The following is a 15,898-nucleotide window of genomic DNA, read 5'->3' as shown; positions in this document are numbered from 1 at the left end:
TTCTTTTTTTTTTTTTAATTTATTTTATATTTATTTTTGGCTGCGTTAGGTCTTTGTTGCTGCACAGAGGCTTTCTCTAGTTGTGGCAAGAGGAAGCTACTCTTCGTTGCAGTGTGTGGGCTTCTCATTGCGGTGGCTTCTCTTGTTGCCGAGCACTGGCTCTAGGCGCGCGGGCTTCAGTAGTTGCAGCACATGGGCTCTGTAGTTGTTGTGCACCTAATTCTTGATAGGCAGAAAGTGTGTACCATTTCTAGAACAGGTGATTTAAATTTGGATGAGACTTCTTGAATTAGCCCAAGACATTCTTATTTACTAATATTAAGGAGAGAGGAGTCAAGGAAAGAAGTACAATAAATCTGTGGGTCCAACTGAAAGTAATACAATCTGCCAAACAAGACGGATGTTAGTTACTTTGGCAATTCATTTCTAGTTTTAATTCCCTGAGAAGGAAATGAATCCCACTTGGTGGGTTATAAACTTCAGATCAATTATCCCTTCTTTAAAGTATATAAATCTAAAATACGTAATATCTGCACCATATATAAATGTATATGTATCATATATATGGTTCATATTTAAGAATTTTAGTTTTAACATTATTTAAAATTTTATTTTGTCTTATAAACACTTGTAAAATATTGTAATGACCCAGTCTCATCCATGGCCCTGAGAAGTATTCTAGGTTCTTAGTATCTGGTTCGGAAATTAAATGTTTGTTTTTCCTTCTATGCAATCTCCAGTCTTTGGAAAGGCCAATTTTCTAAGGCAATTCAGAAAAAATAAGGGAAATAATCATCAGTAGGACTGATCTTCTGTTTATAAGATCCCATTAAGGATACTCTACAAATTCTCCTTGGCTCTTAGGGTAAAGGAAAATATCTGAGTTCCTCCATAGGGAATGATCATACTTTGATCATACTTTGAGGCTGCAAGATTGAAGCAGGCTACTGAAAAATCAGTGGCAGAAATAGGGATGAAAAAATATCTATTGTTTCTTTTCATAGGTGTTAATCTATAGGTAATTCACAATGCTCAAAATAAAGGCTGATATCTGTATCACCTGCACTAGCATCAACATGGAGACTTTTGATGTGGCTAATCCTAAATCTAAGCTCATTTTATGTCACAGAGCCTATGTGCGTCATGTTTAACACTTTCAAAACCTTCAGTTCTTACCTAAAAAGGTACTTCCTCTTGCAAATATTACCTACCTGCTCACACACTTCTGTATCTATGTTTGTATCCTTATTATTTTCATAATACCTACTATGTCTTAGAACACTAAATGTACAGTGCTATGAATGTCTATAAATCTTATAATAGACCATATATTCCCTGGGACAAAACACTAGACTGACCTTATTTTTATTCATTATTGTATGCTAAGCCAAATTCATGACTCCTGACATATATGATTAATAGAAAGAAAATTGGCTGGGTGATTTAAAAAATAAGAAAAAAATAAAACATTATGACAAACTATTAATGTAAATTCAAACCTAAAAAGTAAAACTAAAAATGAACAGAATACTGTAATAAAAAATAAAGTTGATCAAAACATAATAATAAAGGGAATAAAAAACAAAACTAATACATGAAATGGTATTAGCAGCAAAAAAGAAATTAAAAAAATAATACAATTAAAACAACAAAAATGAAATTCAGAAGTCTGTATAAAATCTTCTGCTAAAATTTCAAGAAAATATTGTTGCACTGAAAATGTAAACATTTATCCAATTTTAAAATAAGATACCAAGTTTAAAACCAGCAAGATGAAAATAAGATGATAATAGATAAAAATCAATGATATGAGATAAATTGTTTAAATGCAAAATAAAAAAATGTATTTTTTAAATTTCTCAAATTAGTAGCAAATATTTTAAACATTAATAATTTAAGCTGAAGAGGAGATAGAAAGAAGTTACCAGAGGAGACTAAGAATGAGTCTGCAAAAATCAATATTTGTTTGACTGTGGGAAATTTCCTTTTGTTGCTAGTTATCATCATATTTATGGTTCTGAAAAATCACAATTGATTCAGACTTGAGTTTCCATGATTTCTGCTTTAGGTGTCACTGTTAAGATAAACTTCATAGTTTCTTTATAAATGCAAGTAGATTGACCTAAACCTATTCATGTTTGTTTGTTTGTTTCAAAAAAAGGAAAATAAAATATTTGTTTAACAGGTGATGGTAGTCATAATACTGGAAATCTTATTTTTTTTCCCACAGCCACTGAACTATGAGAAAAAGAAGTCATATACCCTCAACATAGAAGGAGCCAATACACATCTTGATTTTCGCTTTTCTCACTTGGGTCCTTTTAAAGATGCTACCATGCTGAAGATCATTGTTGGGGATGTAGATGAACCACCACTATTTTCCATGCCTTCCTATGTCATGGAAGTCTATGAAAATGCCAAGATTGGGACTGTTGTTGGCACAGTTTTGGCACAAGATCCCGACAGTGCTAACAGCTTAGTAAGGTATGGTATACTTCCATCTTTTAGACATATACAGATTTTATTGACTCTCACAGTAATTTAAAATGAATTAAATAATATTTAAAATATTTATTTTCTATGTTATTTTCTTTTTTTTGCATATATACCATTGTATTCTTTTTTTTAACAACTTTATTGGAGTATGATTGCTTTACAATGGTGTGTTTGTTTCTGCTGTATAAAAAAGTGAATTGGCTATATGCATACGTATATCCCCATATCCCCTCCCTCTTGCATCTCCCTCCTACCCTCATTATCCCACCCCTCTAGGTGGTTGCAAAGCACCCAGCTGATCTCCCTGTGCTATGCAGCTGCTTCCCACTAGCTATTTATTTTACATTTGGTAGTGTATATATGTCACTGCCACTCTCTCACTTCATCTGAGCTTACTCTTCCCCCTCCCCATGTCATCAAGTCCATTCTCTACATCTGCGTCTTTATTCCTGTCCTGCCCCTAGGTTCATCAGAACCTTTTTTTTTTTTTTTTAGATTCCATATATATGTGTTAGCATACAGTAATTGTTTTACTCTTTCTGACTTACTTCACTCTGAATGATAGACTCTAGGTTCATCCACTTCATTACAAATAACTCACTTTTGTTCCTTTTTATGGCTGAATAATATTCCATTTTATATATGTGCCACATCTTCTTTATCCATTCATCTGTCGATGGACACTTAGGGTGCTTCCATGTCCTGGCTATTGTAAATAGATCGCAATGAACATTGTGATACATGACTCTTTTTGAATTATGGTTTTCTCAGAGTATATGCCCAGTAGTGGGATTGCGGGCTCATAAGGTAGTTCTATTTTTAGTTTTTTAAGGAACCTCCATACTGTTCTCCACAGTGGTTGTATCAATTTACATTCCCACCAACAGTGCAAGAGGGGTCCCTTTTCTCCACATCCTCTCCAGCATTTATTGTTTCTAGATATTTTGATGATGGCCATTCTGACTGGTGTGAGGTGATACCTCATTGTAGTTTTGATTTGCATTTCTCTAATAATTAGTGATGTTGGGCATCTTTTCATGTGTTTGTTGGCAATTTGTATATCTTCTTTGGAGAAATGTCTATTTAGGTCTTCTGCCCATTTTTGTATTGGGTTGTTTGTTGTTTTGATATTGAGCTGCATGAGCTGCTTGCATATTTTGAGATTAATCCTTTGTCACTTACTTCATTTGCAAATATTTTATCCCATTCTGAGGGTTGTCTTTTCATCTTGTTTATGGTTTCCTTTGCTGTGCAAAAGCTTTTGTTTCATTAGGTCCCAATTGTATATTTTTGTTTTTATTACCATTTCTCTAGGAGGTGGGTCAAAATGGATCTTGCTGTGATTTATAACATAGAGTATTCTGCCTATGTTTTACTGTAAGTACTTTTTATTGTCTGGCCTTATATTTAGGTCTTTAATCCATTTTGAGTTTATTTTTGTGTATGGTGTTATGGAGTGTTCTAATTTCTGTCTTTTACATGTAGCTGTCCAGTTCTCCCAGCACCACTTATTGAAGAGGCTGTCTTTTCTCCCTTGTATACTCTTGCCTCCTTTATCAAAGATAAGGTGACCATATGTGCTTGGGTTTATGTCTCGGCTTTCTATCCTGTTCCATTGATCTATATTTCTGTTTTTGAGCAAGTGCCATACTGTCTTGATTACTGTAGCTTTGTAGTATAGTCTGAAGACAGGGAGCCTGATTCCTCCAGCTCTGTTTTTCTTTCTCAAGATTGCTTTGGCTATTCGGGGTCTTTTGTGTTTCCATACAAACTATGAAATGTTTCGTTCTAGTTCTGTAAAAAATGCCATTGGTAGTTTGATAGGCATTGCATTGAATCTGTAGATTGCTTTGGGTAGTATAGTAATTTTCAAAATGTTGATTCTTCCAATCCAAGAACATGGTATATCTCTCCATCTGTTTGTATCATCTTTAATTTCTTTCATCAGTATCTTATAGTTTTCTGCCTACAGGTTTTTGTCTCCCTAGGTATGTTTATTCCTAGGTATTTTATTCTTTTTGTTGCAATGGTAAATGGGAGTGTTTCCTTAATTTCTGTTTCAGATTTTTCATCATTAGTGTATAGGAAAACCAGAGATATCAATGCATTAATTTTGTATCCTGCTACTCTACCAAATTCATTGATTAGCTCTAGTAGTTTTCTGGTAGCATCTTTAGAATTCTCTATGTATCATATCACGTCATTTTCAAACAGTGTCAGTTTTACTTCTTTTACAATTTGGTTTCCTTTTATTTCTTTTTCTTCTCTGATTCCTGTGGCTACAACTTCCAAATCTATGTTGAATAATAGTGGTGAGAGTAGGCAACCTTGTCTTGTTCCTGATCTTAGAGGAAATGGTTTCAGTTTTTCACCATGGAGAACCATGTTGGCTGTGGGTTTGTCATATATGGCCTTTATTATGTTGAGGTAGATTCCCTCTATGCCTACTTTCTGGAGTGTTTTAATCATAAATCGGTGTTGAATTTTGTCAAAAGTTTTTTCTTCATCTATTGAGATTATCCTATGGTTTTAATCCTTCAATTTATTAATATAGTGTATCACATTAATTGACTTGCATATATTGGAGTATCCTTACATTCCTGGGGTAAACCCCACTTGATCATGGTGTATGATCCTTTTAATGTGCTGTTGGATTCTGTTTGCCAGTATTTTGTTGAGGATTTTTGCATCCATATTCATCAGAGATACTGACCTGTAGTTTTCTTTTTTTGTAACATCTTTGTCTGGTTTTGGTGTCAGGGTGATGTTGCCTTGTAGAATGAGTTTGGGAGTGTTCCTCCCTCTGCTATATTTTGGAAGAGTTTGAGAGGGATAGGTGTTAGTTTTTCTCTAAATGTTTAATAAAATTCACCTGTGAAGTCAGCTGTTCCTGGGCTTTTGTTTGTTGGAAGGTTTTTAATCACAATTTCAATTTCAGTGCTTGTGGTCAGTCTGTTTATATTTTCTATTTCTTCCTAGTTCAGTCTCAGAAGGTTGTGTTTTTCTAAGAATTTGTCCATTTCTTTCAGGTTGTCCATTTTATTGGCATAGAGTTGCTTGTAGTAATCTCATGATCCTTTGTATTTCTGCAGTGTCAGTTGTTACTTCTCCTTTTTCATTTCTAATTCTGTTGATTTGAGTCTTCTCCCTTTTTTTCTTGATGAGTCTGGCTAATGGTTTATCAATTTTGTTTTTCTTCTCAAATAACCATATTTTATTTTATTGATCTTTGCTATTGTTTCCTTTATTTCATTTTCATTTATTTCTGATCCAATCTTCATGATTTCTTTCCTTTGCTAACTCTGGGAATTTTTTGTTCTTCTTTCTCTAAATGCTTTAGGTGTAAGTTTAGGTGGTTTGTGTGAGATTTTTCTTGTTTCTTGAGATAGGATTGTATTGCTATAAACTTCCCTCTTAGGACTGCTTTTGCTGCATTGCATAGGTTTTGGGTCATCGTGTTTTCATTGTCATTTGTTTCTAGGTATGTTTTTTTTTTTTTTTCTCTTTGATTTCTTCAGTGATCTCTTGGTTATTTAGTAATGTATTGTTTAGCCTCCATGTCTTTGTATTTTTTGCAGGTTTTTTTTTTCCTGTATCTGATATTTAGTCTCATAGTGTTGTGGTCAGAAATGATACTTGATAAGATTTCAATTTTCTTAAATTTACCAAGGCTTGATTTGTGGCCCAAGATATGATCTATCCTGGAGAATGTTCTATGAGCACTTGAGAAGAAAGTGTAGTCAGTTTTTTCTGGATGGAATGTCCTATAAATAGCAGTTAAGTCCATCTTTTTTAATGTATCATTTAAAGTTTGTGTTTCCTTATTTATTTTCATTTTGGCTGATATGTCCATTGGTTAAAGTGGGATGTTAAAGTCCCCTACTGTTATTGTGCTAATGTCAATTTTCCCTTTTATGGCTGTTAGCATTTGCCATATGTATTGAGGTGCTCCTATGTTTGGTGCATAAATATTTACAATTGTTATATCTTCTTCTTACATTGATCCCTTGATCATTATGTAGTGACATTCTTTGTCTCTTATAATAGTCTTTATTTTAAAGTCTACTTTGTCTGATATGAGAATTGCTACTCCAGCTTTTTGTTGATTTCCATTTGCATGCAATATCTTTTTTCATCCCCTCACTTTCAGTTTGTGTGGGTCTCTAGGTCTGAAGTGGGTCTGTTGTAGATAGCGTATATTCAGGTCTTGTTTTTGTATCCATTCAGCCAGTCTATGTCTTTTGGTTGGAGCATTTAGTCCATTTATATTTAAAGTTATTATCATGATATATGTCCTATTACCATTTTCTTAATTGTTTTGGGTTTGTTATTGTAGTTCTTTTCCTGCTCTTGTGTTTCCTGCCTAGAGAAGTTCCTTTAGCATTTGTTGTGAAGCTCGTTTGGTGGTGCAGAATTCTCTTAACTTTTGTTTATCTAAAAGTTTTAATTTCTCCATCAAATCTGAATGAGATCCTTGCTGGGTATATTAATCTTGGTTTAGGTTTTTCCCTTTCATCACTTTAAATATGTCCTGCCACTCCCTTCTGGCTTGTAGAATTACTGCTGAAAAATCAGCTATTAACCTTATAGGGATTCCCATGTACGTTATTTTTTGCTTTTCCCATTGTTGCTTTTAATATTTTTTCTTTGTATTTACTTTTTGATTCTTTGATTAATGTGGGTCTCAGTGTGTTTCTCTTTGGGTTTATCCTGTATTGTACTCTCTGTTCTTCTTGGACTTGATTGACCATTTATTTTCCCATGTTAGGAAAGTTTTCCACTATAATCTCTTCAAATATTTTCTCAAACTCTTTCTTTTTCTCTTCTTCTTCTTGGACCCCTATAATTTGCATGTTGGTGCATTTAATGTTGTCCCGGAAGTCTCTGTGACTGTCCTCAATTCTTTTCATTCTTTTTTCTTTATTCTGCTCCTTGGCAGTTATTTCCACCATTTTATCTTCCAGTTCACTTATCTGTTCTTCTACCTCAGTTATTCTGATATTGATTCCTTCTAGAGTATTTTTAATTTCAGTAATTGTGTCGTTCATCACTTTGTTTCCTCTTTAGTTATTCTAGATGCTTGTTAAATGTTTCTTGTATTTTCTCCATTCTGTTTCTGAGATTTTGGATCATCTTTACTATCATTACTCTTAATTCTTTTTCAGGTAGGTCGCCTATTTTGCCTTCATTTATTTGGTCTTTTAGGTTTTTACCTTTTTCCTTCGTCTGTAACTTTTCTTTTTTTAATGGGTGGTGCTGTATTCCTGTCTTACTGGTTGTTTGGCCTGAGATGTCCAGCACTGGAGTTTGCAGGCAGTTCGATAGAGCCGAGTCTTTGTGCTGAGATGAGGTCCTCTGGGAGGCCTCACTCCAATTATTATTCCCTGGAGTCTGAGGTTCTCTCTTAGTCCAGTGGTTTGGACTCCCACCACAGGAGCTCAGGTTAGACCTCCACCCTGGGAACCAATATTTTGCAAGCTCTCATTCCCTAGTTTTATCTCTTGGCTCCCATCTAGTCACTTCACATTTTTGGCATCTTTATTCAGAGACACTCTTCTCCTGGAGCCACAGAGACAAACTATCACAGCTACACATCCCATCCATGTTATTTTCTATTAATATAATTCAACTATAATCTTAGCTGATTATTTAACTGAATAAATAACAGATGGGTTTCTGTCAAATTTAGCATACATGTAGCTATCTCCATGAATATATTGGTGACCACACGGATGAGTTTTTTCCATTTGACTTAATAGATGAAAGCATAACTGACTGGAAACATTTAGAGAGAAATATTTAATCACAAAGTAGAGAATGTTTGGTATCTTAGCAATAGGAAGTATAACTACACACACACACACAAATGAGGGCTTCGGAATAAACATTCAGCTCTGACTCCTTGTTCTGCCACCATGGCTATAAACCTTTAGGAAATTACTTTTCCTTATTTGTGAAAGAACACCACAGATATCTATCTCTCAGAGTCACTGCGAGATTGTTTCAAGCTATGTGCTTTAAGTGCTAAGCAGAGTGGCCTGCACGTAATAGTCATTCAATTAATTCTAACTTGTCCAAGGCAAGTTAGAGACTCACTTCTGAAGACAGGAAGACCAATGTGGGAATTCTGGTGACTTGATTTACTAACTGTGTCATCTTATACAGTCATTCAACCTTGCTGAGTTTTGATATAAAATATATGAACAAGGAATAATAATGTTGCATACATATATTGAGGGAATTAAATTAGGTTGACAGAAAGTACTTAGCATAGTCAGTACGTGCTCACTGACTAATATTTTATTATTGTCATATGTCATGCAGAGATAATTAAAGGTTTCCTTGCATAATAAGAAGGGTGTTTGGGTTTTTTTTTGGTTTCAATTATGACAAAATCAAAGAATTGCATAATGTATAAAACTCTTTACTTACCCTGTATTTATACCCTCAGATAATTCTAAGCCTCTAGAAAGTCTGAACTCTGAAACAAATCTGTCTACTTTTTCTCAAGTTTGTCTTCTCACTTTCTTTAGTTCTCATCCATTTTAACAAAAGCTAATATGATAAGTATTCTCCTTGATATCTATGTAATGTTTTGTAAAGTGTTTCCATTTCCTTTTATATAAGCATGATTGTTCTTAAGTTTTTAAATAATGGCCACAGCACTCATGCCTGGAAAGAAACAATTTTCCAAGCACAGAGGTATGTATTAAACAATTCTGCTTCAACTGTGAATGCAGTAACATTAACTTGTTAGTTGAGAACCCTTCTGTCACACTGAGAGAAAGAGCTGGACATTGCTTGAAGCAGGATAGACAAAGTATACGATATAATAGGCATAAACCCAGTTGTGAAAATTGATCTTTAATTAAGCGATGAAAGCAGAAGTTGATATGCTTATTTGTCCAAGCACAGGAAAGACCACGATGCTTCATCATTCCATAGAATGCCATATTTTAACAGCATTTTTGACACTTAATAAGGAAAATGTGTCTACATTGAAAGTTAACATTATAAAGATATTTATAAATGTAGCCATTTACCAAAAGGAGCCAACAGCTTTTGATAGTAAAAATATTTCCTGCTGTGAGTTTGATGTGGAAATATTTGATAAACGTTGATAAGACTTTTTTTAAAAAACTAAAACTTGATATTAATGATGCAGTCTATATTTTTAATTAAAGGAGGTGGGAGGTACATTGATTTTTAAAAGTGATATTTAAAGTACCTTTTATATGCAAATATTATGATATTCCTCAGGATAAAGAAATTAAACAAATGCACACACACAGAGCAGCTTGAAGTCCAGTGGAGAGAAAAAATTTACATCCTTTCATAAGGGTGATAAAAGTCTGATACATATGTAGGGAATAAGTATGCCTGACATCTTCTGGAAGGAATGAGTTGAGGAAGATTGAATTGAAGCTCAAAACCCAGGTTAAGATTAGACAGGTGAAGAATAGAGAACATAACTGCAGTTTGTTGTGTACACAAGGAGCTTAGGTTACCTGTGCGGGAATAGCAAATAATGAGGTTGTAAAAAGATGCTTTAGAGAGATCATGAAAAGGCTTTGCACTTTGTGCTTGGAAAAGGCTTTCCAAATGACATCTTGGAAATTTATCGTGACAGCAGTGTCAGTGGGGGGAAAAGATAAATCAGAGTTGCATGAGTGAGTTTAATAAGAAACAGTGATAGGAAGATTTGCATTTCAAAATAAATAATAATGAAATTTCAGAATGCTGTAAAGGGTGGAATATATGTTCCTAAAAGGTAGGGCAAAGGAGGAAAAATTGAGGTCAGGGACAAACTTGTTTCAATGTTGCAGGTAGAGGTCAGGGGTGGTTCTGAACATCCTACAACTCACAAGTGAGTCCCCACAACAGAGAATTATCTGGTCTGGAATATCAGTGTTTGAAAAACCCTCACCCAGAGTACACCAAACTGGGTAGTACATTGGTAAAATGGGGGTGCTAATTATACTCATGGAAAGAAATTTTGAAAATATATTTTTGGGAAATGCATACCAGCATGTATGTTTCACATATATGTGTATTCATGTGAATATTTCAAAATACGTTTCATTTAGTAAAAAACTACAAAAAACAAATTATATATAATGTTCCATTATATTGTTAATTGCTTCGGTAATTGCTCTATATCACTGGGAGCATTTAATTGAACACCAGCTATGTTACACACATTCGCCCAGTTGTTGCTATGCAAAGGTGACAGATATATTGTCTTTAAATGCAAATATTGAGAAGCACAAATCCATTAGCATGTACATTATTCTTTCTGCTTTGTTTTGGTTAGACAACTAAAATGAATCCTTCCAAAGCTGCCTTAAAATAATCAGACTCCATAGCTGGTGTTTGAAGGCATAACTTACATAATATTTGTTCTTGATTTTAACAAAAGTGTGTCATTTACATGGGCCTCTAGGTGCAAACAGTGAATAAAGCAGAAAACATTAACAAATACAAAAGTAATCCTCATACTTCCACCTTTCCCAGGGACCAAATGTTTGTACTAATTAAGGAGGTGCACATTGAGAGATGTACCTTGCTATGTGCCCTGAAATGCAATTAACTCCAAATCAGTAGAACTGATAATGAAAGGGAGTTTGAGTCTCACAGGTATTTGTGAAAAGCTTCCTGACTTGTCTTTTGTATTCCCATTTTCTAAACTATTAGTAAGATTCTTCAGATTTCTAAGAGCATATCATGTCTAGCTTTTGTCTTTTTTAACTCAAAACAAGGATATGCAATTTACAGCAATATCATCATCAATTTTCTTAAAATAAAATCAGAACCAGGCTATTTAACAGTAGTGAAGAAACCTTGATTTAAACTGGCTGTGCTCACTTGCTGGCATACTGGAAATAGAATTCAGGAATTTCCTGAGTAGCTACTGACAGACGAGAAGTCCTATGATGGACACGAGAAGCAGGGGAGTTTTCTGAAAATGTGACCCTATATCATGTGGCTGTTGAAAACAGTGACCACTTGCTGCTTGCTATCTGTGGGCCAGGGGTTTGTAACAGCATGCCTCAAACCCTTGTAACAACCCTAATGAGCCTGCAATGTCAGTCCCATTTTATAGATGAAGAAACTGAGGTACAAACAGGTAATTTGGCCAAATTCACATAGTGATAAAGTGGCAGATCCAGAATTTAAACCCAGTTTTGCTTTACTACAAAAACCCTGTTTATTTAATGCTCCCAAATCTGCCTCTTTTATATTTCAACTAATAATAATAATAAACTGCATTTACAGAAGTCTGATATCACAAAGTAGGAAATGAATGTTTCCCATGTTCAGATGTGTTTCATACTCTGGGAAAAAGAGATGCTGAAGAGAATTCCATTTGTAACTCTAGCATCTCACGAAAAGAAAACTGTTCTTTATTTTAGAGTTTCTCCATATTGTAAAGTCAAATACTTACGCCACTTGATTTAGTGCAACATAAAGAAATTATTGAAGCCCTCAATTAATAATTCTCGTAGGATGAAGAGCCTTAGTATGAATTTATATGAGTAAGTATACCCTCCCATCTTTGCTTCTTTTCTACTCTGATTTATAATCTGAATTTATCTATACATTTATTTATTGGTAAAAATTTTAATATTTTCTTTGTATAGAAACTTTAAAGCCATCAGAAAGAAATATTAAAAATCTTGCATAATTTTTTCAAATGCTTACCTTGACATTATTTAGGAAACTATAGCCAATATATATGCTAACATAAGAAATAAAATTGTGATCAGGTTTGGAAATATTTGCTAAATTAAAAAAAAAACTTTCTAAAATATCTTTAAAAAAAAGAATAGTTGCAGAGAATTAGAAGTCATTACTCATCCTGTTTTGAGTTTAATTGTAGCCTCAGAGAATAAATGATTCCAATATATTCATAGAATTCTTATTAATGTGTTGTTTTCTTACACATTTCTGAAATTTTCGCATAGCTCATGATGAGATGGCAGTTAGGAATACCTCATTAATTTAGAATGTTATAACAGCAAAAAATAGATATTTCAAAATAATGACAAGGTCATATGGCAAACTTGAAAAAGAAAGTAAAAATTTTTGATTAAGAAAGTTTGAATACAGGATTCAAACTTCTGAAAAGAAAGACAAGAATACTCAGAAAATGTGTTTCAAAATATATTCATATTAAACTGAGTTTTTAGTCTGTTGACCAAATTGATTTATAAAAGTTTAGCTTAGTGAAAGTCAAGAATATCTTAATTGGACCTTTAATAGAAAGCCTTAATATACCCTCATCAAAACTGTCATAGTTTTCTGATACAAAGGAGATAATTCATTAAGGACATTTCATGCAAACTGAGTTCAGCTAGAAAGCAGGCTTCCATTTAAAATCGGAAGTCTGTCTTTGACTTGTGTTTTGTCATTTATCACATTGCAGATAACAAAGTTAGCACATTTAGATTGACAGTACTTTACTGTTTGTAAACAGTACTGTTTACTGTTAAACATCATGTGACTATGGCATTTGAGAATGTGAAGGGACCTAAAGATGACTGAGACAATCCTGTTCTTACAGAGATGAAGATATCATAGACTAAGATGCCTGAGTGACTGGCTTCCAATCACACAGCTAACTAACCATAGAGATTGAATAGAATGTGGTCACTTTTACCATTCTTCAATAAAGATACAGAAGACGCCTGAACATTTTCCCATTTGGGGCTCAAATTTACCTAATAGCCTAGTATGTGACAGTAACCACCCCAAATCAGAGTCCTGACAACAGAAGAAGAACCTATTTTCCGGGTGGGCATGTGTAACTCATTTAGCCCTGGAATGAATGCCTAAATCCAGGCTTAGTGACGTCTGTTAGTCTACTGACTGGAGACTAAAATATCCAAATAGCTTTCATGTAAATTTTTCAAATAAATTTTTAAAAAAGCTTAAAATGGTTCAATAGCATTTCCAGAACTCAATATTATTGGAATTTTTAAAATCTTAGGTACTTAGAGGCATAAATAACAGACAGAAACATATTTTCTTGTGTAGAGATTTTACTTCTTTAGATGCTTTTGTTTCTTTGGATCGAGGTTTTGGTTCAGGAAGTTAAAAAGCTTTCCAAAATATCTATGTGCTCTGAGTGCTGCCCATTTTATTAAGCACAATACACTATCAAGTGACAAATGATCCCTATGTTCTAATTTTTTAGAAAGATTATTTTCTGGATGCATGACTTGTGGAATAAATTGCATCCCCAAAGTGAGCTAAGGGAATCTTAAAATTTTTTAATGAATCTGAGCTATACTGAAGATGTGTGACTTTTCGTTAAATTAAAGATGAGGCCAAACTGCTGTAATATCCCAAAGGGTGTATATTGATTAAACTTTATCCCATCTATTGATCATAGTCAGTAAAACAAAAACAGCTGTTTGGGAGGCAAAATCTCAAATATATTTGCTTAACCACTCACATTCTGTATGTACAAGTATCAAAAGTGTGACAACTGAAAGACATCGTCTACACTTTTAGCCAACTGATGTTTCTCAAAGTAAATCACTGCAAAAATAGATTTCCATTACATAAGTTTTAAATTAATTTTTATGGTGAAATGGACAGACTATAATGAAAATAATAAGTGCCTCTGAGGCCTGAAGTTTTGTTATTGAAGTGAAAAATAACTTTTCTAATGTACTTTAACATGACTAATAATTATCTTGAATCTATACCTATATAATCAAAGGGAAATTGAGTGTCAAATGATGAACTGGGTAATTTGTTTAAAGTAGCTTCTGTTGAAGAAAATACTTGAATAGAGGTAATCATTACTGAGATTGACTGATTCTTGTGATCACAACTTGTCTGCCTATTTGTTTGCCCACAAATTCTAATTTTAACAAAAAATTTTCATTTTATTTCAATGTAATGCGTTTTCTTTTCACTTTGCCCATTGCACTAAAACATATTTACTAGAAATATGAAATGGTGCATATATTGAATGACAGAATAGAGAGTAGTTGTAGGAATAAAAATTGTAACCCATGTTTATAAACTATAGTGGCAATTTTGCAAGATCTCCTGTGTTAAAAGGACCCATTTCTCTGCCAGCATGAAATTAGTCAGGGTTTGAATATGGAATTGTCAAATTAGAGGGCTCTAAAGGACTAGCGGACAAATCTGAGCTGGCACAAGCTTAATTGCACTTCCTCTGGTCTATAGCCAGGAGATTTTCAATCCCCCATAGGTAACATCTTACTGATCATTGATTATACAATTTCCTAAGTAGCATTTAGTATATTGGTTTGGCCAAAAAGTTCGTTCGGGTGCTTCCCTTCAGAAAAACCCAAGCGAACTTTTTGGCCGACCCAATGGATATTATCTTGACACCTACTTCATGGAGGATGCAGTGAGATTATAGTGGTGGTCGTGTTATAATGTGCTGTAATCATGGTATTACAGTAGCCCTTGAATCTGCCTCGATATTTCCAGCCTCATACTAACCCTTTTGGTCATATATGCTGTAGATTCGTCTAAAGCATCAGCTAGATGTACTATGGAGTGGCTCTTTTTCTTAGATTCTACATGAGGTCTAAAAAAATGGGTGTTAAAAATGATAATTGTATTACAACTTAAAATTAGTTTGAGAACTATAAGTTAAATGAAATACTGCAAAAAGTGTACATTTATTTGTCCTTTTTGCAATGTTTAGATATCTCTCAATGAAAGGAAAACACGAACTAAGTACACACTGTAAAAAAAAAGTTTATTTCCTGAGTTATTGTAACAAATTTCAAACACAATATTAAGAATATGTATAAAGGATAACGTTAGGAATCTATAAAATCATAATCTCTATATGAAAATATGCTGCTCTTGATAAGTAAAGCATCATGACTTATTGGCCTGATTATTTCCACCAAAATATTTACAAAAGAAGTAAAGGCTACAATGAAATGCCTTACTTAGTTTTACATTAGGTATTAACAGGTTCTTCTTTATATTTGTTGAATACCTGGTTAGTTTATTCATTTGCTTATGAGGCAAAGTCATACACCTATGCTATTCAGGTGGAAGAAAAAGAACTTTATTCTCATAAACTTTCCAAATGAAAGTTGACTCATGTACATGGAGAAGGAAATTAAAAATAATTTAGTTTTCTGACAGATTTCTTTTTTTTTAGAAATGGACAGCAGTTCATGCTATATGTATGGAGACTCTTGTTCATTCAGTAGTAACCCTTATTCAGATCCCACTGTGTTCACATACTTTGCCAGAAAGAAAAAGACAAACCAACAAATAAATTTAAAAAAAAAAAACATTTACTATTTTTGAAGTGTCTCAACAAAATAGACCCAAGTTTTCCAAGAAAGGAAAAAAAGAGAAAACCATCCTAAGAGACATTAAGACAAATAACATT

The 15,898-nt window shown here is 33.6% G+C and overlaps 1 protein-coding gene across 2 annotated transcripts in view; it reads left to right on the top strand.

Annotated features, from left to right (window-relative positions):
- Positions 1-15,898, top strand: part of CDH18 (cadherin 18) — a 504,214-nt gene that overhangs the window by 396,702 nt on the left and 91,614 nt on the right. For both annotated transcript variants that reach the window (XM_073802032.1, XM_073802033.1), the window contains exon 7: positions 2,231-2,484. In XM_073802032.1, the coding sequence (XP_073658133.1) occupies positions 2,231-2,484 (254 nt within the window). The remainder of the gene's footprint in view (positions 1-2,230; positions 2,485-15,898) is intronic.

Source organism: Tursiops truncatus, chromosome 3 (genome assembly GCF_011762595.2).
Source record: "Tursiops truncatus isolate mTurTru1 chromosome 3, mTurTru1.mat.Y, whole genome shotgun sequence".
In the NCBI taxonomy this organism is placed as follows: Eukaryota; Metazoa; Chordata; class Mammalia; order Artiodactyla; family Delphinidae; genus Tursiops; species Tursiops truncatus.
Note: the sequence above shows the minus strand (reverse complement) of the source record. Positions and strands in the feature narration are given on the sequence as shown.